Source organism: Aythya marila (genome assembly GCF_965140915.1).
Source record: "Aythya marila genome assembly, chromosome: 7".
In the NCBI taxonomy this organism is placed as follows: Eukaryota; Metazoa; Chordata; class Aves; order Anseriformes; family Anatidae; genus Aythya; species Aythya marila.
This window is the reverse complement of record NC_139048.1, coordinates 22,153,938-22,181,276: the sequence shown is the minus strand read 5'-3', so window position 1 is coordinate 22,181,276 and position 27,339 is coordinate 22,153,938. Positions and strand designations below refer to the sequence as shown.

The following is a 27,339-nucleotide window of genomic DNA, read 5'->3' as shown; positions in this document are numbered from 1 at the left end:
TGAAAATTAAATAAGAGCACAGGAGGGTTACACATAAGATTTAGGTTTACTACCATTATTACTAGCTCATGTATAAAAACATTTTTACACTGCTATTTCTCAGCCAACTGTACAATACTCCAGTGGAGTGCCTCCATATGGGCCATTCACATAATGCAGTAACTTTCTGGAAGCAGCACTTTCATCATTATTCAGTGAGATACACATACACAACTCTCAGTGACTGCTATTTCCTTTAAATCAGTCTGTAGCTAACAAAATACAGGAAGGAGCAAACTATTGGAGAAATCATTCAAACTGCTGCTAAGAATGATCTATATAGCAGTGACATACCTACTTAGTGCCTAGCCCTGCAGCCACAGGCTGAAGCAAATTCTGATTTTGAGGCAAACATCATATGAGTAAGCACTGGTCCCTCAGGTGCAAAGCTTCCTCGACTTCACTTGATTTCCAAAGGAGGAATTCAGCCCTGACTAATAACTTACCTTGTGCAGGAATGAGTGACTAAAATGGCTTGCCACAGCACATGTTTTTAATAGCTTTATTTAGTCTAGAAGCATAGGTGGACAAAATTAAAGAGACTGTCAAAAGGTAGGCAGTCATGTTTATAATGCTTAAATCTGTGTGTCGTACATCATCAATTTAGACAGCACAAACTACTTGTATCCCTGCTAGAACACCTTTTTTCCCACGTATTCCTTTGAGAATAGAAGAGCAGACGGCTGAGAAAAGCTTGAAGTGAGACTTTCTGCTCAAAGCAAGAAAGACTGGAAATTCACTTAGTACTGGATTTCACTTCCTCCTTTTCACAAATGTTTAAATATACTATACTGTTGCACAGCTGTTCTCAGCAGGCATAGTGTGTTCTTGTTTGCAGCAAAGATGGCTACACAGATAAAATCTCAAGTCATAAAATCTGAGCAAAACCAACTGGATCAATATTTTAGATCTATGTTATAAAAAAGAACTTCAGATGTTCAGAACTAAATTCTCAGGCATTCCTATGAAATACTAACTTCTTGAATTCAGAATCTTAAAACAATTAAAAACATAACAGAGATGAGAAACATTAACATCAAAAGGCAAACGCTATGCCTACCATTTAACAGTTTTTAAAACCAGAACTTGCAATTGCTTAACTAGAATATTTACTGAGAAAAAAGATTTGAAAAATATACCTGTAGCCATTACAGTGTCATCTTTCCCCTGGGTAAAGACTACAATTCGTTGCCTTTTAGTGTTCACCTTTGGCAGGGCTTGTGTCTTCTTGGCTATCTCTTTAATGTCTTCAGTCTATTAATAAAGAGAGAAAATTCTTGTAACCAGCATATTAGAGCAGTGAAAGATTAGAACTGTATTAGCAGATCAAAAATTTATTTTCTTATGGCTAGGTATAAAACAGACTTTATTGTCCGTAGAGAAAGATTTTTAAAAGGAGAAATACTTCATTCTCCTAAGGGTTTATGTAGTACTATGAGACCAGTGTTTTTAATCTTGGTAATGATAGTTCAGCTATTCCAATTGCTGCAAAACTGCAAAGCTAACAAAGGAATTACAGAGCATTTCCTAATGAGCAATTAGTGGGTTTCTTTGCTGCTGACTGGATTCTAACCTTACCTATCATAAAATTAAAAATAAAATAGGTAAGAGAATACTTTGGATAAACTCTGAGCCTGATTTTCATCCAATTTAGCCAGGTTTTATAGTAGCATAATCCCTCTGATTTCAGCAGGATTGCTAACATTGTTTCTTGAATTTCCCTGCAACAACCGATCTCAACAAGTAAACCCAGGGCACCCTGCAGCACCTTCAAAGGTGTGGAGCCCAGGTGAATATGCGGTGTGCTCAGTAGCTCTCTGTTTGCACCACTGAGATGTAGGGAAGGAAAGGGTGGAAGCTGTATTCAGTGGGGCACAAAACATTCCCAATTTGCTGAAGTGAGGATAAGCTGCAAAAATTTCAAGAATCTTTGCTTTAAAGGGACTTTGTCTGTACACCACAGCGCATGCAGCTAGGAACAGAGAACTTGGCATACTGAACCAAACCACAAATCCATCCAATGTCTTCGACAGCAACAAGTTTGAAATGTTTTATTTGATGCAAGAAACCCAGTAACAGCACAACTTGTCATTAGAACATTATCCTTCCTATTCTCATATTTTAGTTGCCCTATGATTTGAAACACAAGGATTTCAACTTCTAATTTATTTGGTTTTCAATCTCATCTAAATATAGGTATTCCTGTTATTTGTATAAGCATCAAATCCTTTTATAATGCTCTGTGGTAAGCTTTTGTTCTCAAATTTATCTGGAGTCAGTAAGTTCCATATAAATTAAATTTGTTATATGTAAACCTATTTCTTGCCATCACGTATAATTTTTTCTTTTATTTTTTAAGCAGTAGGAAAAGTTAGAAAGACTACATTTATTCTCTATATTACTTACTGGGCCATGTTTTATTCATATCTGTGTTAAATAACACCATAATATATATATATTTTTTTAGTTTGCTCTTATGTAGAAACTACTATGCTGAGAGACAGCAGATTTGGTGAGGGCCTAGTGTTGAGTACGGAATGAAACCACAACAGTATCTTCTGCATTTTTTAGCGTCCTGTTCATTACGAATACCAACTCATTTTTTTTAACACAACTACATAATGAATAGAGTTTATTTATAAAGCTGTCCAGAGTGGTTTCAAGTCATCTACCGGAGTTGTTTCAATTAATTTATATTAATAAATTTTTATCTTCCAAAATCAGCATATAGTGTTATTTTTTAAGCCAGGTACAGAATGTGAAGTTTTGACTGCAGCTGCTGATTTTAGCAAGAGGTTGCTTCTTTTTCAGCAGCAGCTTAGATAAACAAGACCTATAAACCTGCATACATTCAGTCCTGTTTACTTGTTGCTTTTTAGCAATCTTGTTGATCAAATCACTGACAACACTCTGCTTTTATTAGGTACAGAGAATATGCCTGAGCTGTATATTTAACAATATCCCTCTAAATGAAAATTCTTTAGTTCTTTTGCCATAGTTCTAGCCTCCCTTTAATTTCTCCTCCAGATCTCTGGTAGTCAGTGAACCCATTGATTAAGATACATTTACCAAACACTAAAATATTTTCCCCTTACTTATTGGTCTCTAACTACCTCTTTTTAAGATTGTCTCAAACTTTTAATCTCCATATACAGTTACTACACTCTCATTTGTGTTATTTCTTATTTCCTCCTGCTTAGACTCTTAATATGAGCTTTCAAGGGGAAACTTCTTCTGTTAGAGAAGTGAGGGAAGAACTTTGAATCCCTCTGAGTAAGGGCATCTTACCCCTAATTCTCAAAAGGCAAGGAATTCCGTAAAGATGCCAGTGAGAAAAATGCAGTCGCTGCTCTTTTGTTTTCAAATGTCTTTTTAAGTGGAGATCTATGTGTAGAAGGTATCAGCTAGTGGCATAGGCTGTTGAGCAGGGCATGAATGGAGAATTGCGGCCCTCCAAGCTGGCAATGGGTAGGCTTCAGACACCTAAGTTCTGAACCACTTCAGGCCTTGACAATTAAGATATCCTTGAAGTAAAAATACAATAAAGTGTCACAAATGCCAAGAAAAATGGGAAAGAAGCATTTATTTTTTCCTAAGGAGGAAGCAACTACTAATGACACTATTAAGTACATTTACAGTGGAGCAAAGCAGGCAAAGAAACCAAAGAGCTGAAAGATATTTGTGTAGTTTATTTACATGCACTTTAAATTTTAAAAGGAAAACAAGGACGTTATAATGGGAGAAAATAACATGATCAAGAGATGATTTCTTCAGTTTAAAGAAGAGCAAAGAGAAACTTATATGAGGGAATGAAGGTCCTAAGGAAAAATACTAGTGAAGAACGATGGTAAAGGATGAAATAGGGTAGATGGTAAAAGAAAGTAAAAAGCAGGTATATTTTCAAGAAGAATTAAATATATAATAAGTGTGCAACAGCAGAAGAAAGGTAATTAGTGGAAAGTATTTTTTTTTAAAGTAGAAACTTCAGAATAAACTGGTTTGAGGAGTTGTGTCTGATTGTGAGGACTTTGAGTATCATCTGTGAGAATTAGCTTGGCCACTTTCAGCCAAAATCACTTTTCAAACTGAAAATTTTCAAAGAAAGACAATAAGAAATAGATGATATAGTGGAAGAGTTGGAACCTCAATGTTGGGGAGGCTTTAATGTTTCCACTATACATCTCTGCCTTACCACTGTGTTGCATTTCGAAGGTACAACTGTGACGTTTTGTGGTATGTGAATATTTATAGTTTAGGACTGCCTAACTACTATGTCCCTCATTTCATTGTCAAGCAGCAGTATGAAACATTGTCATTGCCTTTTTCTATATGGTATATACATAATATCATCAAATAGCTTTAATGAGTAACGTTTATTTTGCATTGACTCATACTTGTGCACTTACTGAGACTCTGCTATGCACCCTGTATCTACAGACAAGGCTGAACAGTAGGACTGTACTGGCTCATGGACCTAAAGCCTCTATAACACGTCCCAGATTCACGGAATACTCATACTTGCCTAATTGTATGCTTGAATCTGATTAACAAAGCTGACATGCAAATCTCACACAACCATGATCTGCCTATTGGTGCTGACCTGAGAAACCTTGCCTGTGGTGTTCTTTCCAGCAAGTAAGTGGGCTATACGCATGGAATAAAGTACTTCTGATATTCCAGGCTCAGGCAGAGGTATGTGAAAAACACCACACGGCTAAAACTGCTAGTTAGGCACTTGTGAGCTCTGTCTCGGAACAGACATACAAAAACTGGGACCACCACAGCCCTGAACTAAATAAGCTTGAATCCATTGGAAACAGTGGAAATCATTGCCTTTAAGACTTCAATTTGACCCAAGATCCCAAACTCTCTCATTTGGTTCCCTAACCAGTAATATATACTTACAGATGAGAGCTCCATCTCCAACACGAAAAATTATTTTGCATGGCAGCTGGTACCAACCCCTTATATACATTCTGCTCCATCCAATTTTCAGTTTGGGTTTACAGAAAGAACTGAACCCTAAGTTTTATGTTAAAGTAGGACTATGTTTTCTTAATTCCTACATATAATGAACAGCAAGTTACCATTTTATAAAAACAAAACCTCACAATCCCTTATCCTGGCAATTCTTTTACTTGAAACGTAGTTAAAATATACTGACAACCATTCTACTACTTCATGGGGAACCAAGTCAAGAGCTGGGATAAAAATGGTGACTATTATAATGCATTACTGAGATGACTGCAATATGCAATTAGGATGAAGCACTATCTTCACAGACAGTGAATTTACTATTTATTTAATATTTTTTAAATGTCTTGGAACACAAACTTCACAAAAAAGACACCACTGATGCACTCCAGGAAGAGACTGCATCAGAAGTAATGTTCTGCATTTGATTATTACACATAAGCGCTGGTCAGGAGATAAAGTGAAGGAAATAACAGTCTTCAAATATGGTGATTGATTTTATAAATACACCTCGGATTTCAGCAAACTACAATGGAAGACTAGCTCTTAGTAAGGTGACACAGAAAAATAAAAATTCGTTTGAACAATGTTTCTCATACAATAAAAAAAAATTATGTGTGTCAGGGAAGTTTTTTCCCCTCCCAATTACAAGATTTTATTTCTTCAAAAAAGTGCTTTTTTTTTTTTTCCTGAAGTTGGTTTGTGCTTTTTTTTTTAAATTGTTTCTGATATACTTAACTCAATCCATATTTATATGATACATAGACCACACAAATTGTTGAAGTGTAAGACAGAAATGGAGATGATATTTTTTAAAAAAAGCTAGTCACAATTGACTTTCCACGCTACAAGACTTCCGATAAATTATTTTTGCGGTTGTTAAAAAATAAAATTCTTTCCAGGTTGCAATTCAAATTCAGGTAACAGCAACTTTTCAATACTTTTATGGTAAATATTCTCTTAATTTTTGCTCTGGCCACTCTAGTCCTTTACCTTTTTATGCTTTCTCAATATAGAATCATAGAATAATAGAATCATAGAATGGTTTGGGTTGGAAGGGACCTTAAACATCATATAATTCCAACCCATACAAATTGCAGAATCAATTTTAAAAGACTTTGAGAACTGCTGGAATTTTTTTTTTTTTTTTTAATATGAAAAGCTAGTTGAAGATATTTAAGTTTTTCCTAAGATACTTTCTCAGTAATGTGGATTTTTTTTTTCCTTTACAGCACAATGGGAAAACAAGACTGTGGACACTTATCAAATTTTACACTTCTCTGTCAGGAAACTTGACGTGTGAGTTGTTGTCAAGCAAGGGGGTAATAAGAGATAAGATCATAATCATTGTGCACTTTACTGATATGCTGTAATCAAATGTGGCAGATTTAGGATGTTCAGAAGGAACCATGCTAGAATCTCTAAGCAAGCACTAATGGAAAGGTTAATACGGTGGTAGTTAGCAGACACCAGCAAAAGCAGTTTGTCACTAGAGCTGAATTTAAACCAGGCACATTCAAAGTCTTTAGCTCAAGGGGGCAATAAAAATATAGAATGGGTAGGCTTAATACACTACTTCCTTTCTTTTTTATTGTCTAGCTACCAGAGGGTATCAATAATTTGTTATGCTTCATAATATATTTGGAGGCATCTGTGAAATTCATTCATTTGATAGAATAAATTGGAAGTGTATTTTTATGCTAACAATACAGATTATACAAATGAAAATTGACAGTGATAAAAAGTCTGGATTTCTACAAAGCAGCCGCATGAATTTAGAAAACATAAAATGAAATGGGACAGTCCACAGTTTTAATATCTAAAACATTGATGGCATTGATGTACCTGCTGGTGTATGGCTCTAAAGAGATCTAAATTGTAGAACAAAAGCTGCCAGTCTTTCCTTTTTTTTTTTTTTTTTTTTTTTTGCATGCAACCATCCCCACACAAAAGTGGCATGTGCTTAAAGCGACGCGGTTCGAATTGCGCGGCTCTATTATTTATGCAAAATGGGTGTTGAGCAGTCAAACTCCTATCTATTCTTCCACATTGCAAACAAATCAATTAAGGTGGGTCTTATTCCAGTGAAAAAACATGTAAAAGGATTTATGTGTGTTCAGTTCTGCAATTTAGATTTCAGTGAGATCGCTTACTATCTGTGAAATTAGTACAACTGTTGTCACATTAATTATAGTATTTAAAACCTGCCTATTTGAATCGAGCATTAGAGACCAATAGCTGATAGCTTTGCAGATTAAGTTATCTGAATGCAGCCAATGAGAAGAACTATAAAAAGGTCTAGGCACTCGAATAAATTCCTCAAGAAGATGAAATCAAAAGCTCTGAGAATCACTGTAAAATCAACAGTGTTTACTTGAATAAAGTAGAGGATCAGGCATTTTCAGAGCACAGATGGAAAACACCAACTTGAATCTGTTTTGAAACAGAAATTCCACACCACCCCTTTGGAAAGAAGCTGTTTGGAGAAGCAGGGTTTACATTAATCAGTACCTAACAATTTTATATACAACCTTTCTAAAATTCATTTGCATAATGATAATCCGCATATGGCAGGGTTTAAGTTCTTTAAGCGGTGTTAGATTTCACTATTTAGTCTTGCCTCGCCACTGCCTTAGCAGCGAATCCTTATGGAGTGTAATGCAGCTAATGAGGTAGCTTTTTAACTGAACAAACTGACAGGTCCCATATCTGCAGAGGCAGCTTGAAACCGTGCCCAACCTCTCGGCTTCCCAAGAGGCTTTTCAAAATTCAATAAATAACATCTGTAGGCGATGTTGGGTGCAGACCTAGCAGAGTGCGTCATAACACTGAGCTGGCAGAACAAAGAAACCATGACGACTGCCAAGTTTCCATGGCAACCGCTGCGAGGCTTGGAGAGTATAATAGCACATCAATCATTGTCCAAAAGAACTTCATTATCAGCACGAAAAAAAACCTTTAGGATCTGTTTAGTGTGCAATTGTGGGTTAACTCACCTCAAAGCCTTGCTCTCTAGCAAAAGTGGCAGCTTCCTGCAATAATAAAAAAAAGAACAGTTAATTATAAAGTGCTAGATAATGAAGAAATAACACATTTTGAAACTCATTCAGCCAGTTTTCCTTTTACACGATTATCTCAATATCCCCATATACAGTTGTTCAATCCTGATAGTTGCACCAAAAGCTTCCCCCTCCTTCCCGCTAGCCCAACAACAGCACCATGTCAACACACTCCACAAGTTCAAATGAAGAAGGTACAATATAGGTTTTTTTCTGGGCGAGGAAAGTTACTGCTGGATGTAGGACTTTAAGCAGGAAATCACTATTTCATAGCCAGGCAAATATCCTTCAGACATATTTTTAATTGAATTTGCATGATATCTCTATTTATGCACTTCATGGGATAGAGGTTTTTAAGCCATTTTTTAAAAAGCATTTGTCGTCTACCATGCATAAAAAAAAATAGGATCACGAAATGTGTTCAAACCCTTGTGGTGGAATCAGAGCATTTTAAAATACTCTGATGTCTTAATCACTGCTTTAGGCAATTTAACTATGTTCTTTTCCTCAAAGAACAGAGGAAACATCAGGGTATCAGAATGTCCTCATTTCTTATTTATATTAATTGGAGCAATTAAAATCTCTTTTGAAATAAAAGCAAGGAGACAGAAGACAACAGCAAAGTTTTTCCCTTATTCACTTTCTACCTCAACATTGCCAATACTGTAGACAACGCTCAAAGTCTTCACATTTTAACTAGCAATCTTCCAGATTATCTTTGCCAAGTGATATTAATAGACGGATAAGGCTCGAGTCTGAATAGCGAGTCAATCCAACTAAACAAAAATAACTACTGCACCACGTCATTTAAGGCCAGCGTCCCTATGACAGCTTTAATACTGCAGAAAATACATACTCGTGGACCTATATGATCTGCCAATTTGGGGGCAATCTAAGAATTTGAAGTGGGTACAATTGATTATAACAACAGTAAGTTGAGGTTAATAAAATGTGATCAGCTGAAAAGCACAACTCCTCAGGCTGCTTCACTGCAGGAACATAAGGCTGACCGGGTTAGCCTTAGCTGATGTTGACAGAAAAACTGAATCATGGTCCTGACAATTGGGTGCGGGCAAGGTTAGCCACTTTGACAATTTACTTACAATTGAATTCCTTCTTGTACATCACACAGTCAATGACATTTGCTAGCCTGGCTGTCAAGACGGAGTGTAGGGTTCAAAGATATCATGCAGTGTTTTCCTAAACCAGCATGTGATTAACAAAGCCTATGCTCATATGAAAAAAAAGGAGCCTGCAAGCTTCCACTATAAAGTGATGCACATACAATGAACTGCAACACAATCAAGAAAGCCTCAAATGGGACCGGGACACAGGAAAAAAAAAAAAACAAAACAAAAATAAGAGAAATAAGGGAGTGCTAAGGGGGGCAGAGAATAGGAAAATAAACCAAGAATTATGTACTGCAGCCAGATTACTTGTTTAACCTCAGGTTTTTGGTCATGCGAGTGAAATCGGAAGTTGCACTGATCTGTCCTTAGGGGATTTCTTTAATGCCCCAAGGCAGCAGGACATTAACATCTGTGTTAAACTATTGTTTGGCCAGGAAACTGGACACCAGTACATTCTTACATCTGTGAAATAAAAAGCTATTCCAGTTAAGTAGTATTTCCTTATGTGGGAGACTTTGAGAGAATTCATCTTAATTTTCTGTACTGGGGCACCCATGCATAGCACATGTGGTTTGAAAGACCTGGCCCTTCCACAGAAAAGTTAAACGATTGCACATTTGCTAAAAAGTATCTTATCTTTGGATTTTCCTGCTAGCGCTCCATCTTTTAGCCTGGTCTGCTGCCCAGCTCCATGAATAATAGCGGCTAGCATACAATCATAGATTTTCCTGCAGTTGACCTCTAATCTAAGGGTGTCTAAACGTGCCACAGAACACCAGCAATCTTAATTTTCTGCTCTTCTATCAACCAAACCTCACGAACAGCTTCTTTCAATAAGGACTGAGCCTACAGTTCCCGGAGAATCAGCATCTCCCTGAATGACACCCCTTCCAGAATTAAGGCCCTTCCAGCAAAACGGAGAGAAAAGCTCACAACACAGCTTTGGAGACGCCAGTTTGGTGTTTGCAAAATGGTGAGAAATGTTCAGCAGGCCCTGAATGCTGGGGCCAGTTCAAAGTAAATTAACCAGATAAAAGCAATGAGAAGCTTTTAGTATCTATTCACAATAACAGTGAGAACAGGAAACAAGCGGACCCCATCTGTGCAGCCCTAGGGCACCTCATACTGAGCTCTACGTATCTAATAAAGTAGTCAGGTTAAAATCGAAGTGGCTGTAACATGTGGAGACTGCTGGGGTTACAGCGGCCAGCCGGGGCGTTCCCTAATGCAGGTGATAATCAGTATGATAATCACTGTATTTACAGGCTTTCCATTTTATATCTGACATTGGAAATCACGAAGAAGGAGGGATTAAGGAAATAAACAACCTACACAGAAGCTTTACCGCTCCCTGGAGAATGCAGCATTTTCATTCATGCATGACATGCGACAACAGCAAAGCAACACAGCGACAGAACAGAATTTTCTTAGGAGGCTTCATTTCACATCAGGAGTTCTTTCAGTTTTGATAAACTTTAGACATTATTCAGTCATTATTCCAACTCAGCATTTTCAGAGCTATTTTCCAATACCGTCTGCATCACATCTCAGTTCATAACACCCTCTCCCCCACCTTTCTTCTTGTTTATACTAAATATGTTTAAAACACTCACACTCCTTTTTTATACACTCTTTTTACTAACCACAAGAGCACATTTATTGCCATACCACCTAAAGTAGAAATGGGATTTGTTAGCAGTTATGAAACGTTCTTTGGCTCATGCAGGTTGGAAAAACAAATCGAAACAAAACACACCTAAAACATACAGCTCTGCTGAAGCAAACAGCATACAGTGCTCCTTAATGGGAGCAACACAGTGTCACCAAAGGTAACACACCCCCTCCCTTTGCACAATAGTGAGCAGTTTGCACAGGAAAGCGAGATAAATTAGAGATAACAATAAAAAAGACAACTTCCGTTAGTACTAGTCTTGTTGTTACATTTGAACTCTACTGATAGCTGAAAACTATTCCCATTCTTGCACGTATTTTATTGCTGCTGGAGTCCCCAACGTTTAGGAAATGGAGCTGTCTATAATCTACACCATGGCCAATTGTAACGGGGCTCGTTAAAATTCAGAGCGCTTTAATCATCAGCAAGACAAACTCTTTGTTTGTAAGTAAACCAAAACATATCCTCTGAACACAAAAGTCATTAGCATCTGCACTCCTGTGAGTATTTGTTAACACCCTGTGTTGGAAACATTTTATGATTGTAGAGTTAAGATGGCTCAACTTCAATAATCATGTGGTCGGTTTGCCGTATCACACAGAAGGCACGCTACATATTAAATATTCTCAGCACATCCAAATTTTTTTGTTGGTACCAATGTTTTATGATAATTTGATCAAATTATAGCCAAAATGGTAACAACATGCATGTTGGGTTAAATTTAATTCATGTAGGCCAAAATAAAACTCATGCAGTCGCACTGAACAGCATTTAAAACCATGTATTGCTGAAATTAGCTGACAAAGACTGTTCAAAAGCAGCACCAATAGTATTATCTACAATATGCATTTTAACCTTTACACAGAGAAAAGGAGCACTGTAAACTAAATTTGCATTTCATTGCTGAAATCAACATTATCTCATAAAGAAATGATAAAACAGCAGGGCAGCAATGATACCCTTGCACACTGAATGCATTCCCATAATTACACGAGAACACAAATGCAGGAGACTCCGACGCTAATCCCACCCCCATCCTTGGTAGCGGCAGCATCTCAGAGGATAACCTACACCTCACACACGTTACAGCACTGCCCTGTGCAGCTCCCTCACATTCTCATTAATTTCTCTTGACCACTACCCCTGAAAAAAGGGAAGAAAATAAAATGAAAAAAAGCAAGCGGGGAGTGGGGGATTACTGGCAGGTTTTGAGGGAGCTCCTACTGCAGCAGCTGTAAACTTCCTGACTGACCCGAGATAAACTCAAAAAACAAGCTCTGCTCACGTTTTCAGGAATACCACCCCCTTCCTCTGCACAAATCTGTGACTCAGTGGATTCACCCTGTCCCACGAATCAACATAATCTTAAACAACCACACACTCATACAACATGCATAACCGCAGAGGCAGATCCTTGCACTAAATCAGAGGCATCTAGAGTTTAAAAAGAAAAAACAAACCAAACCAAAACAAAACAAAACTTCGGTGGATTTGCTCAATAAAAAACAGCAAATGGCTATTAGGACCATTCGGTGGGTGTTTGCATTTGGTCGAATGACTCCTGCTGGTGTCAGCCATGTTTTACTGTAACTTGAATAGTATCTCTACCACTACACCTTACAAGACACTTTTTACTGCTGAAATCTCCTAAAAATCTATTTAAAACATTTTCTTCTTCAGCTTCAGGGTATTGTATGACTCTCTTCTGAGAAGTATCAATTGTTGTTAGTTTTCTCCCATTTACATTGCTTCCTTGGACACATTAGAGGCTATGTGCATTTTGCTCAAATAATGCCCTTTTTCTTCAGTATAATCATTTAGTGCTATCAATCACCCTGATGAGTTCACCTCTAATCCTGCTATAACTTTGTGTTCTTTATACTGTCTCTTGCTTTTCCACAGCTTGCCTTGCTTGCTGCAACAAAATGTTGAACAAATCTTATCATTAAAACCCTGTTATCTAAACGAAATGCTTAACAAAAAAGTAAAATAAGCAAATGGAGCTATGGGGAAGACTTTGATGCAGGTGATGTTTCTGATATCTACAACCTCATTCTGTGTAAGACTGACTCATAATAGAGACAAGTACTAAGGACTTTTGTTTCTGAAATAGATGTTTTGATTCATGATTTCCTAATGGAAAGCAAAGCTTTCTAAAATAATAATAATAAAAAGTAAAAAACAAAAACATTTCTGTATTAGTTGCCTCATCACAATACAGACACAAAAGTCTTCTGTTTCATTATAACACATGCACTTTTACCTCAGCTTTCCTTAGGTGGGCACTCATCCTTCCTACTTCCCTGTCTACTGTCATCTTTACTCTGTCATCTCTGTCTCTAGAAAAGAGCTTATAAAATTTTCTGCTTTCAGAGCTGTACCCTTTGTTTTACATAGTCCATAGGTATTGAAAACCTCTGATTTCAGCAGTATGTTATGCCCAGTAATTCTGAATACAGGTCCTTAAAAGACATCTTTTGGTAAAAGCTCCCTATTTTTTTTTGTCAGAGGATAAGTCATTCATCAGCCATACAGTTCCAAAGAACACTACCATCAAGATCACTATGAGCTTCTGCTTTTGGTCTTTCTTTCATGAAACACCCATCACAGTGCAAGAGCTAAACTGGTTTTTAAGGATGGGGAAGAGTGAGCTGTGCCATGCCACATTTTCCACCCCTCCAGCTCCAGGCCAGTTTACACTAAACATGACCCTGGAAATGGCATTTGTCTTAATGCACAGATGGGACAATGGATTTTTTGTCGCTGCCTTTGGATTATAACAAAGAAGTCATACATTCACTCCCTAGCTTCATGGCACCACTCTCCTGTGCACGCTACACAAAGCCAAACTTACTTACACTTCGTTTTATTGCCCATCCTATTTTTAAGTGAGAAAACATTAGATGCATATATATATATATATACATACACATAGACATAACAGATCCATGGTTCTTAACACGCAAAAACAGCATGCAAAAACCATTCATCAGCAGCATGCAAGAACTATGATTACTTTCATGGTAAGCAAATAGAGGTGATGTCAAAGCTGTGGTAATGATAACCTTGATGTACCTAAGCAATCAGAGGTAAATACTGTTGAAGACTATCTGATGATCAGTTGAAAACATGACTTGAACGAATGGCCACTACCATTCTCTTAATTGAATATTAATGGATAGAAAATCCATAGGCTGTAGTTCTAGCTGGATCTCTAACCTTTAGTGCCAATGGTACATTTACTGTTCTGCATCTTGTCTGTTAGGGACAAGATGCAGACATTCCTCTTCAATTCAGTGCTAAATAGTCATCAATTGTTACTCCAAACACCGTAGGTTGACCTATCCAGCCTTGTGTGTCACTGTAGTCTGATTTAGACAGGCATTACTTTTAGGTCAATTGTTACTACATTTCACTGTGCAAAAGCAGTACAAGCTTGTATGCCTTTATTAAAAAATAGCCATTTACAAAGGTGTTCAGGGCTCAGGAGGTGAATGTAATTTTATCCTTCTCCCTGCCCCCCAACAGAGACAGTTGCTTTAATATGGGTCGTATGAGAGGTTGAGAGAGAAACAGAAATCTTACGAACTACCCAGCATATTTTCTGAAACAAACACATATCTGCTGAAATTTTGTTCCAGCTGATCAAGTTCGAGCTGTACTTGAGGATGTGTTACAGGGATACAATGCTTCAGTATTATTTTCCTTTGACAAGCACAGAAAACTAATCTTGATTTGGTCAGTGGTGTACACCTGTTCACATTTCAGAGAAGATCAATAAAAGCCGGTCACAGAATGGACAGACCCTGCAGACAGCTTGGGAACCGACACTGAGAATCAGCAGTATCTGAGCAAGTATCTCCCCCTCACTGGCTATTACTGAAGAAAGCACAGCTGGTATCAATTGGATGGGCAGATTATCATAAAGGAGCACCAAGGTGTTTTTTTTCTTCCCCTCTTTGCTTTTCCTATGAGTAGTCCCAGACCTGAAAATTGCTTTTGTTCATAAAGGATAACAAGAGTTCCTATCATATCCTAAAACATTTTGTTCAGTTTGCTCCAGTAGTACGAAAGATACTGGTAAATATATTTCCAACACCTTCACTCAGTAGGTGAAAATATAAAATAATAATATCAAAGTGAATATTCAGAACAAGTAGAAATAACATATGGGATTAGACTTGTAACGTTCAGAGGGGGTTCTGGCATTCAACCAGAGGGTTTAGTCTGAAAAAGCCTACCGTGTAAAGAATGAAGAAAAATGTATTTCCTGTTCTGCTCGGGTTCATGCTGGAGCATCTGCATTACGTACAATTTGTTAATATTCAGTTATTTATTCTGCTACTTAGGTTATTACCAGAACTATAGCTCCTGCTAGAATCTTCTATGGAAAAAATCACCCCGAGTCAGAGCGTAATGCCATTACAAGGTCTGCCACAGCTGCAGCAGTGATATGCCTCTGAGCCATTTTGAAATTTTACGATGGATAAAAAGCTATTACTTATATCTCTGCTATACATCCTTACCTAAAGAACTGAACTAGCTATGACTCTGTACATATCTCCCTCCTCACAGATTAGAAGCAGCAAATTAGTGAACTATACTTCCTTACAACATCTCTTTATACAAATGTGTCTATCTTTATCTTAAAAATAGATGCATCATGATCAGAAAACTGGGAAAAGAAAAGACTCCTTTAATCATCACTGAATCAGGAGAACATAAAAATGAACACAAACATTAAAATTAATTTAATAGCTAGAGGATAAGAGTTTTATACACATATAAAAATAAAAGATGCGTGGGGTCTTTTGAAGCCTTTAATGCTGCGCATTGTAAGCTCTTAGTACTAACCTTCTGGCTGAAGGATGACAAACAGAAATAAAAGATTGCATCATTTCCAACAAGGCCTCCTATGATTGCAACCACTCAGACTAGCCTGAAATCACTGACAAGATATTCTCATCTAGCAATTTCAGATGAAGAGAATAATCAGATACTGTGCTAAAAGTGCTGGGATACAGCAGGACTTTATTCCAGCTAGAAGGTTAACACATTTTTAGCAGTAGAACTGAGTTGTTCTATATACTTTGTTTTGCATGATGTCATGCACAGCCATTTAGAATTATAACTAAGGATATGGCACTGGGAACCCTATAAAGAGCAATCATCACATTAACTCTCTTCATGTGCTAGGCTTGCACTGCTTGTTAACCTTACCAAGAGAACAAAATTGCTCACTGCATCCTCCAGCAATAACACTAACTTTTCAACTGATACGAATATTATGCATTTTAACCTTCCAATTAAGTTTGAATCCAGTTGTCTTGAAATTTCTTATTAGACTTTGTTGTGTTATTTCATGCTAATTTGATGATACATTTATCTGTGTATCATATACAGATACAGACATTCAAGTTTTCTCCTTTATTTCCCATTTTACCTACTGCAGTTCCTTCATGGCAGGAAAAGCCTATTCTCAGTCTGTATGGGTGGCTCTCTCAAAACACTTTCATTGTACAGAACAGCAAAATTTCAATCTCACCGTAGTTAGGTGACTGTGGTCCTGACTGAAGAATGTCCTCTGATTCCAGATATGCATGAGGCACTTATAGTCATCTTGGACAGGTTGCTAATTTATTGCAGAAATTTTTTAAAATCTGTGAAAGTTACCATTAGAATTTCCCTGCTTCTGACATAATTGTGAGGACAAGTGTCTTTTTGGTATGTTTGCTCCATTTCTAAAAGAAGCCAACCTGAACCTGAAATGGTCTCACACAGAGCAGAGGATGAAAGAAAGCGTAAGTAAGGCAATTAGAGGGATCACAAATTCCACCACATTTTAAAGAGTTAATAGAGAATCACAGAATCATGGAAGGGGCCTTGGAAGCTCATCTAGTCCAACCCTCTTCTCACGCAAGGTCAGCTAGAGCAGGTTGGCCAGGACTTGGGTTTTGAGTATCTTTGAGCATGCAGATTCTGCAGGCTCTCTTGAGAACCCTGTTCTGGCACTTGACCACCTTCACGCTTAAGTGCAATTTCCTCTCTTTCAATTTGTGCCCACCACCTCTCGTTATGTCACTGGGCACCACTGTGTACAGCCTGGCTCCATCTTCATTACCACCTCTCATTTGGTATTTATATGTGTTGATAAGACCCCTTTGAGCCTCTTCTTCTTGAGGCTCTCAGCTTCTCCTCACCCAGTTGGTCTCCAGCCTGTCCATTTGTTGAACTTCATGAGATCGCTGTCAGCCTATTTCTCCAGTCGTCCAAAACTTGGCATTCAAAACTTGACATATTTTGCTTTAAAATAGTAGCTCCTGACTCCAGGCTTGGGATAAAGTCCATGCTGGGCCAGGCAGACAGGGAAAGACTTTGTCAAAGACTTTACTGATGTATGAAGAAAAGTCATGTGATTGTTAGGATAGAAAAGACACAAGTAGAGATATCAAGCAACTATGATCACACAGCAAGGAAGGATAGTCAGAAACTACAAATGAACCACAACAAGTTGCTCCAATAAATACGAAGCAACTCTCAGAGACTATGAAAAACTCTCAAGCCAGCAGCTGTTGGCCAAAGGGCTACTGGAATCAACATAGCAAACCAAAATCAAAGAAAATGTGGAAGTTTGTTTATGTTTTGACCACTGAACTTCACCTAAATATTTATTTCATGTGGGTTATAAATTTGGCTTGATTTGGGCAGCAGACATGCAAATGATCTATAAGCAATTTATTCATGCACTCAAATCACTTATTTAATTATAATTGCTTTCTCTTTTCAAAATTAGCTTATGCATAAAGATCACAACTATCACACTGGTTGCTTTCAAAGATGAAAGTGAAACTTTTCAAGTAGGGCTCAAAATTCCTCTGACAGAAAGCATCTATATGCTTTCTCAGCACTTCTTTCTACTGTTAAGACACCACACTCTCATAAAAAAGAAAACGAAAATGATATAGTAAAAAAGAATAAGATTATGAATATGTATGAATTCCTATGAAAAAAAATCTAACTCTCTGCTAAGCAAGGACATTCTCCTAGTGGCACCACTTGTATGTGCTAAAGGATCATAAAAACATATCATAGTTTTCTAGCAATAATGTTTAAAAAAAAATACATACAACTAACTTACTATCTTTGATTCTACCATATGCATGTTCTCTGTATACTCCAAGACTCAAAGAAGATTTTATAATCCTCCGCTATACTTCAGAACAGTTACCATTTTAACCTCTACTTCTGTATCTTGAAAATGCTACATTTATTTTAGGATTTGTCTAACAACTATTTTTTAGTTCCTGAAATCACAGATTGACATTATATTTTAACATACAGTTATATATTTACTTAATATATGCTGGCATATTGCAAATGAACCTGAAATGTACCTAAAATCGCACAAGATATATTTCTTATTTTATTATGTGATATATGTAAGCCTGCAAATTATTCTGAAGCTGAAATTAGTAGTGGTAGTAATAGTAGTAGTAGTAATTCAGTTTTGGACAAGTTATTTTTAGCTGTGTACTTGCTCAAGCCCTTCACTACAGATTTCTCACACCTCCTGAGTGCTTAGAAGTGTAAATAATCTTTTTTCTTCCCTCTGCCTGTAGCATTATATTTGTATTTAAATATAACAGAAGCTATCGCAAACTATTTAGCTTGCCTCACCCTTTCCAACACAAGAGACTCCTGGAATTTCTTCCACGATGCTGCATCTCTACCATTTTATACAAAATTTGAAGAGAGCTCTAGGGTCATAGTAGTACTGCTCTTTTGTAAAGACTGCATTCTGATTTAGGCTCTTGAAAATGTATTACTTTCTCTTATATGAGTAATAAATAATTTTCTAAATATCAGGCAACAAATGACTGGGAACATTCTAAAACAATGGTGATGTGCTTTCAGAGCAAAAGTAGTTGCATTAACAGCACACCATATGCTGCACTGGAAGCTTTTTAAGAGACAGCTATTCAGGGACTGAGAAATGAAGAAAAAATAGGCTAGAACCTCTGAAAAGTGGCACAGATTTGTAGAATCTCCTTAGTTTGAGGTTTGTTTTTCCTCAAAGAGCTCGGAGAAATGTAGTGCTCATATATTATGGTAAGACAGAATTGTTATAAACAACAAGCTAGAACTTACTCAGCGCTAGCTGACATGTACGTATTTTCCTAATTCCTTGTCTCTTGTTAGATTTTTATATCACCCTGTCTTCTTTCAGTCAAGTTAACCACCTCTCTCCAAATTATGTTTCAAAAAATCACATGCCCTACTCCAAAGGCATTTTGATCTTAGGTTTAGACCATGAAAACAAACAGTTTATTTGGAGTCTGGCTAGCTCACATGGTGAACAGTGAACAGTTTGCAGAGGATACTGTGCTAAAAGTGTCACTTTAAAAAAATAATATTGAAGCAGTTCTTTACAAACATGGCACTTGTCCAAAGCACATATGGAACATTAAATATAGCCATAAAATTTTATGCACCAGATTTGACCAAGGTCTTGAGCTCTAATTTATATTTTCTCCATTTTGCTGGAAGACTAGCTGCATTTGATAAAGCTACTTCATAAGGACTCTGTTCTCCTAACATTTACACATCACACATCTGGACTTGGAAAGGGAGTTTGAGTAAAAGAGCCAACTAATGCAGATCTTGTTTACATTATGTGCAATTACTCTTGTGTCATGAATCTCCCTGGGATATCAGAATGTGCTGAAGACACCCCAAGAATATGTACTTCAAATAAGAATGCAAGAGCCTGGGTGCTTCTACCCCTATCAATGAGCTCTATACACATGATCACATGAGAAAAATCAATGGTATTTGTATTTTCTAATAATGTTCCATTTCATTTTTATTAATTATTTGCATGTAATTATAGCTGCCCTCAGTGCCTGAAGATCTCTGTTTGGATTGTTTTTCTCTCACAACTCGCTCACTGCAGCCAAGGGAACTAAGTGATGGCAGTTGCAACACTCAATTCAGTTACATAAACACATCTTCCTTGCCAGATTCCCCTGCGGTGTTCCCATTTCATGAAATAAGTCTCTAGCATTTTGTAATGTACTGTACCAGAAAGTTTCTTTTCATGTGACAAAAAATTAGGTCCTCTGCTCCTGGCAGCGGAGAAGCATGTGTGTGAACATGTCCCTGGAATCCACCCCAGACCATGTGGCTGCACCAGCAAGAGGACAGAGAAGAAACACAATACTCAAGTAGCTGCAGAACAAGAATTGGTTGTCAGACTTCAGGAGGAGACAGACAGCCTCCATCCAGAAGATGAGCCAGGTTTATTTCTAAGTCTGTTGCAGTGACAACACATGTGAATGCACATTTTACCTTCGCCATATACAATAGGCATGTTCTTTCCTATTAAGTATATTTGCCAATAGAGATTAAAAATAAAACACAAATCTGGCCAGCTTATTCCTACAGGTATAAACAGAGTTCTAAGTTTTAACATCATAGCTGGAACACTCCTGGCTATGAAAACATGTGGTGAAAGTGTAGAGACAGAGTGACCAACCTAATCAATCACACAGATGATCAGCTACACAGAGACGGGGCCTTGTGGACAAAGTTTTCCACCGTATCTACTCAGTACCATGAAGCTAAGTGGTCATACTCAGTTGACTTGCTTAAATGAAGATCAATTTTACATTTTCATTTTCACACAGGTTGTTCTCCATGTGTTGATATGCTTGTTCAGTAATTCAGTACTCTTCTCCTCTTAAGTTAAATACATTTTCAAAGTAAGTCAAACAGGGGCAAAGAACTGTTCCACTACAAGACTGTCCATAAATGCACATAATACAAATCCAAGTTAAAGCTTTTCTGCTTAAGAATGTGCTATTTCAGTTCAGGTTAATTTTCCTGTGTAGTCAACTCCATGTAAAACTAGAATGACTGAAATGTGGGATTAAGCTTGAATTCCTGTGAACAGACTGCTTTTCTTCAAATACCCACAACTGCTACATGCATTCAGGTTATCTTGCACTGTCTACACATTAGAAAACACAAATCAGCTATAGGAAAGGAGAAGTCTATATCCGTGGTAAAAGAGCTTTCACCTGTCAGTGTGGAAGCCTGCCACTGCCCCAGTGGATAATGCTGATTTGGGAAATTTTGGTACTTAGCTTCTTCCCTATTCTATCGGTGTTAGAGAGTTGTACTCCAAGATATACAAGATCACCATCTAAACTCTTAACAGTTTTGCCATTAAATAAATGAGATCACTTCTAAAGTAGAGCAAGAAGTAGGGAAAACAAAAACAAAACAACAACTTTTTGTGATGCTATTTTAAGTAGCATTAAATAGCCAAAAGGTGGGTTTATTTATAAGTTTGAACTTAAAATGAGAGAAAATATCTGCTTGAATACCACATATTATTTTCCTGGAATATTGAAAGTAGGTACCAACTTTCCACACAAGATGAAAGATTCAGTATATACTAGTGGAGTCTCTGCTGATAGGAGCCAGTGAAGCTTTTCTTTCAGTTTGGTGGCAAAGGATTTACAATACCTGGGATGCTAGCAAACAAAGATCCACTTGCACCAATTGCTTTTCACCATAAAATGTTCTGTAAATCAATATGTTACTGTTAGTTTAGAGAAGTAGGTGACACCTTCAACTTCTACTTTTAGTACTTGTGCAGGAAATAATCACAGTTCAGGTGGCATATGAGTATTCTGTATTCCAGAACTAGCAAAGAAATCTGGTGACTTGGTCATTGCTATGGTAACTATATTTCTGTAGTGAACACTGAAGTAAATAGGTACATAAAACATGTATAAGTTGTCACTATGTAAGTTACTGCTGCCCTGGAGCCGCAATAATTTGCTTCCTTTAAAGTATTTAAATCTGGCCATAAATACTTCGTATCTCACAATGTCCTATTATTTCAGGAAGATGACAAGGCTCTTCTTACATAATATAGTGCAAACACACAAGCAGATTGATTTATCAAGAAAGGAACTTTTTGGAGAAGTAATTCATTGGCCTGTAAATAGCCAAGTATGAACAAGCTTCCGGCTTGATGAAGAAAACTACACCCGGGCTCTTATGTACCAAGGCAAGGTTGATCCATTGTGCAAAGTTTGAAAGGGTAAGCTTATTTCTCCACCTCTGACAAATGCAGAACCATTTTTGTGTAGAAAGCTCCATCTTTTTCTCTCAAGTCTTTCCCTTACTCTTTTGTTTCCTCTTCTCCTCACCTAATCCACCAATGGCAGAGATGTGAAATTAAGGAAAGCCCAGTCTGCACACTGTCCTCCTTTAGCAGATAGAAGGGTTTTGCTCTCCTTTCATGCTCTTCATCACATACAATCTTTGGCATAGGGAGGTCCTCCTGTTGTCTCTAGCCGAGCAAAGAAGTACAATTTTTATTTTTTTTTCATACACAGACTAATTTTGGAACAGTAAACGCAAGCTGCCACATAGTGATGATGAACTGATACTCGGAGAAGGAAAGCACAGATGTCTTCCAATTTAGACCAGGACTGCAATGCTGCTGACCATATAACCCAGTCTACCCATGTCACAAAGTGAAGACAAGCACTAATGAGGTCCTGTGGATCCCTTGGGATTATTTCCTTGGGTTAGATTACTTGCATGGCTTAGAAGACTCATATAAAGGAGGTCTTCCCTAAAAGAAAGGGGATAGTGCTTTGTGACAGCTGAATTATATCATATAAAATGGATTAGGATGGTCATAGAAACTGGAAGGCCTACACAGTCACCACGGGTAAGTCATCAAACATATACCAGTGCATGTCCAATGACTGGACAAGTATCTCAGATTAAGGCTGCTGCAAAGGAAAAAAAAAAAAGGTGATAATTGTATTTTATGTATGAGGAAAAAACATCTGCCTTAATATATCACTGATGTTCTGGTCATGTTTCTATAGCCATTTCTAAGTTGTAGTTTTCACTTAAAGAAGAGATTTGACCTATGTTTACTATGAGAAATACTGTATGAGGAACTAAAGTGCTTTGAACCTACTTTCTTAGTTTACAGATAGTTAATTTATAAGCCCACTGGCAACCGGGTCCTTTACCACAGATGTCAGCATAAGCTGTATCCCAAAAGATTAAATAAACATGACGTAAGCAATTTTTTTTTTTTGAAATTTGACATTTGGGCTATATTTAAAGATGGAAATTTGAGCAAATTATTGATGATTTATCTAATTAAATCTAGCAGGACCACAGCAGGGCAGGTAACTCTAGTAAGAGATTACTAAAGCATTAGAGGTAATTCTTACCTGCCAGTCTTTGCCTAATGGTTTTATAGATTACAAAAAAAAATATCAGTGGGAAAGAAGCTCAAGCATTGTGTTTTGTTTTGTTTTTACTTTGAGAGCAACTCTCTCAAACAAAATCCCTCTTTAAAGACCATGTGGCCACACCTTCTTGGGCCTGTTCTTTAAAATACTCCCCATATCTCTGCTGCCTTTGCTCTGCTGTGCAGGGGGAACCTGACACAGAAGCTACAAGTCTGAAAAGGGTAGACCAGGGCGTAATGACTCCCTCTTCCTGTGGTAGTAAATTCCTAGATCAACTCAGTCTGTGATGTGCAACCTTACATTAATATAACTTTGCAAATCAACAGCTTAAGAGCCTGATTCATCATTAATACTCTCATTTCATTATGTTGCTCTGCTGACAAGAAAGGTACACAAGCATGGGTTAACAGGGTGGTTTACTGTGGCTTTTTTTTTATCCTCCGTTTCCTGGGGAGCCGGTTCCAGTGCCCAACAACCCTCTCAGTGGCTCTGTTTATATTTATAAATCTGTTCTAAGGAGTAAACATCAATACAAAATGATTTAAGGTCAATACTACTTGAAAGACAATTTTTGCATAGCTGTGTGCTCCTTGGGTTTCTTCTTTGGAGTCCACACACAAACATACAAACAAAACAAAAAAAACCCACAAACCCTAGTAATAATCCAGGACTAAAATCTACGCAAGTCATTGTCTCCCTATGCGCTGCTGTGGCCTTACCTTGAGTACTGTGTTTTGGGCACTACAGTATGAAAAGGACATAAAACTGCTAGAGAGTGTCCAAAGGAGAGCTATGAAGATGGGAAAGGGTCCAGAAAGGAAGACAATACGAGGAGTGGCTGAGGTCCCTTGGTTTGTTAGCCCTGAGCAGAGCAGGCTGAGGGGAGGCCTCATGGCAGCCTGCAGCTCCCTCACGAGGGGAGGGGAGCGGAGGGGCAGGCGCTGAGCTCTGCTCTCTGGGGACAGCGACAGGACCCGAGGGGACGGCATGGAGCTGGGACAGGGGAGGGTCAGGCTGGGGGTTAGGGAAAGGTTCTGCACCCAGAGGGTGGTCAGGCACTGGGACAGGCTCCCCAGGGCAGTGGTCATGGCACTGAGCCTGCTGGGGGTCAAGAAGCATTTGGACATCACTCTCAGAAAATGGTTTAATTTTTAGGTACTCCTGTGTGGAGCCAGAGGTAGGACTCAATTACCCTTGTGGGTCCCTTGCAACTCAGGATATTCTGTGATTCTATGATACATCAGTTCAACATAGAGTTAAATTCAGGGCATGATCCAATAACTTCAGTATTAAAAACTGCAAGTATGCTGTACGAATTCTATAATCTATAAACATGAGTATAAACTCAGGGTTAAGTTTATATTGAAAAAAATCAATCACATTAAGATAAAAAATAGACAAGCAAGTTACTTATATGTTAACTCCCACCTGTAGTAATACCATGAACAAAAACATACATGAAAAAGTCCCACATATCCTGAAAGTCTAATTCTCAGCTAATCCTGTAGCACAAATGTTAAAACATTTGAGTCATAACAATAGTTATTAAGTACTTTTACTACAGGGTACCCTATTATTACTATTCTTAATAGTAGGAGTGTGAAGACACCTCCCTAAAACACAGCTATTTCATGGCTCTTCTGTGCTGATAGAGGACCAAGTTAACAAAGAGCAACTTAATTCTCACAAATCTTGCAACACACAAGTGCTAAAGTGACAATACAGACAAGCCAAACATCCTTTTCCATTGCAATTTTGCACAAGACTTAGGCATAACACAGTTAAAAATGAGTATGCATTCTTAACACACAATCTTTTCTACTAGAATTGAAGTTGTTTTAAAACATGCAGACTACTATTAAAAGTTGCTGGAAGTATTCATGCAGAAAGCTGAAAAGATTGACAGTGAATTTTTACTTATATAGCGAAGACTAATTTGTATTTTACGCTGTTTCAGCAGTCTTTGACTGTTTTCTTCAAAATCACTGGCTCAGTGGCACCATATGGAGCATGTTGAACTTAAGATACCAAGAATGTGTCCAAGATATATCTCACTCCAGTGTGTTAAAACATTCCACCCTGCAGCTGTCATTATAGGAATATAATTCATACCCTAAAGTTTAAAGAAAAACAGTGTAACTTACTATGCTTGCAAAAATACAAGACTTTTTTTGGTTCCAAGCAACGGTCAGTAAATGGAGAACAGTTAATCTTCCATACTGCTTTCTTAAATATTCAAAATTTTGACTGCTTTTATGATATTTAAGACTGAAGAGCAAAAAATAAAGATGCAAAAGAATTACTGAAGAAAAGCCATAATGAAGCATCTTGTATATTCAGACTTAGCATAATCATTGCCTTTTTCTTTTCCATTAATTGCATTTCTTTTAAAAACTGATATATGAGACTATCGGGCAGAAACCTTAGCTGCTACTTTTGACAATGACACCAATCGAGTGTATCATCATTGTTATGACATTTCACCTCTCTCCAGTCCTTTCTTGTCTATTTTTTTTTGTGTTATCTCTATTTGAAATGTAAGTTTCTTTGAACAGCATATGCCTCTTACTCTGTTTTGTATAGTGTATAGTACTCCAAACACCTTTTATAAAGTTAACTGCTGTAATAGTAAGGGTAAGAGATAGGCATGAAAAAAAAAAAACAACAACAAAAAAAAAACATGATACTTTCTTAGAATAGCTATCTTGGGATGTACATGTACATATTACTCAAATGGTCAATTCACTGCTAAGTAATGCAAGTTGCCTTAGAAAAGGATCCATGTAATCATTTTACCATGTCAACTCATGATATATTCTGTATATGACGTGTTTCACAGGAAAACTTAGAAATATTTTAGAGAATTAAAAAAAAAAAAATATTGATACCATTTTTCATAGGGCTTTGTCTATAAAGCCAGGAAGTTGTATGAGGCTCAGAGGAAAATGTTTTCAAAAATTTTTAAGGTTATCCCATAATAGCTTCTGATAAATGGCAAACTCATACGTAAGGCTTAATATCCTGGAAGCCTTCAAGGGCAGGCAGTAAGTTCGGTGTGTCTTGCTGGCAAGCTGGGGATCTCCCCTCTCCAATATTGTCAGTCTTCCATTTACAGCCATCCAAGGACCAAAGATATTGATGTGGGCCTGAACACTGAATGCCTTATGCCCCTAGTCAGTATAATAATGGGGAGGCATTTCATATTTGCAGGGAGATTATTGTGAGTAGGAAGATGGAAAGGGTTTTCAGGAGACAGCTTATTACAGAAAGATGGCTACTTGGGGTAGTTCGGAGCATAGAAGCTGTCTGTGTTGAGAGAGAATAGTAACTATGCTCAGTAATAAGTACTACTGAAGACCTTGTTATACTTTCCACATAGCTGAGACAGGCAACATAAGATCCATGGAAGTGTTTGTAAAATGTGGAACTAAAATAGGAAAACATTGCATAGTTATACCCAATTTACATCTCAGGTTGTTGCTGGGCATGACGTGTTTGACTTCAGAAAAATGGAATGTAAGAAATAAGTAAAAGAAAAAACTACGTACTTAAGGAAATGTTATGAAAAGGTAAATATCACTGCACATTATGATCTCGATTTAAATTAGTAATATGGTTTGGGCAGATTAGTATAGACAAAATTAGTTACATTTCAAACAATTTGCACAGCAAGTTGGATACATTTCAAATTTACTCTTGGGAATTTTATCTACATGAAGTATAATTTTTCTTACTCATTATCCTGAACAAGAATTTATTGCAAGAGGTCTTATTAACAGATGAACAAACAGTAGCACTGAAAACAGTTGTTCAAATCTAATTAAAAAAAAATCATTAAAAAACTTTCCACATGTGGCATAAATTGTAAAATGAGAGAGTTCTAATTATCTGGGTAATCTCTTCTTGAAAGAACTATCTTTGCTCAAGGACCACTGTAGTGGCCAAAATGAATGAATTAAATCAACTATCTATCTAGATCAGGACCCTGTCTTTGGAAAAAATCTCAGCTTCTATGTTGGAAAGAAAGTTGAAAGAAAACTTGTAATGAAATATTTACAGAAAAGTTCAGTTTCTTTTAAGTTCTCATTAAAGAGTTGGCTATTACTGTGAAAAGTGAAAGTTAAATGCTATTTACTGTGGACAGCCATATTGTCTAGTTATCCAATTTTCTG

At 37.3% G+C, this 27,339-nt stretch overlaps 1 protein-coding gene across 2 annotated transcripts in view; it reads right to left on the bottom strand.

The window, feature by feature from the left end:
* ADK (adenosine kinase) overlaps nucleotides 1–27,339 on the bottom strand; it is a 278,413-nt gene that overhangs the window by 39,849 nt on the left and 211,225 nt on the right. For both annotated transcript variants that reach the window (XM_082765066.1, XM_082765067.1), the window contains exons 8-9: nucleotides 8,010–8,045; nucleotides 1,179–1,293 (exon numbers count right to left, since the gene is read on the bottom strand). In XM_082765066.1, coding sequence (XP_082621192.1) covers nucleotides 1,179–1,293; nucleotides 8,010–8,045 — 151 coding nt within the window. The remainder of the gene's footprint in view (nucleotides 1–1,178; nucleotides 1,294–8,009; nucleotides 8,046–27,339) is intronic.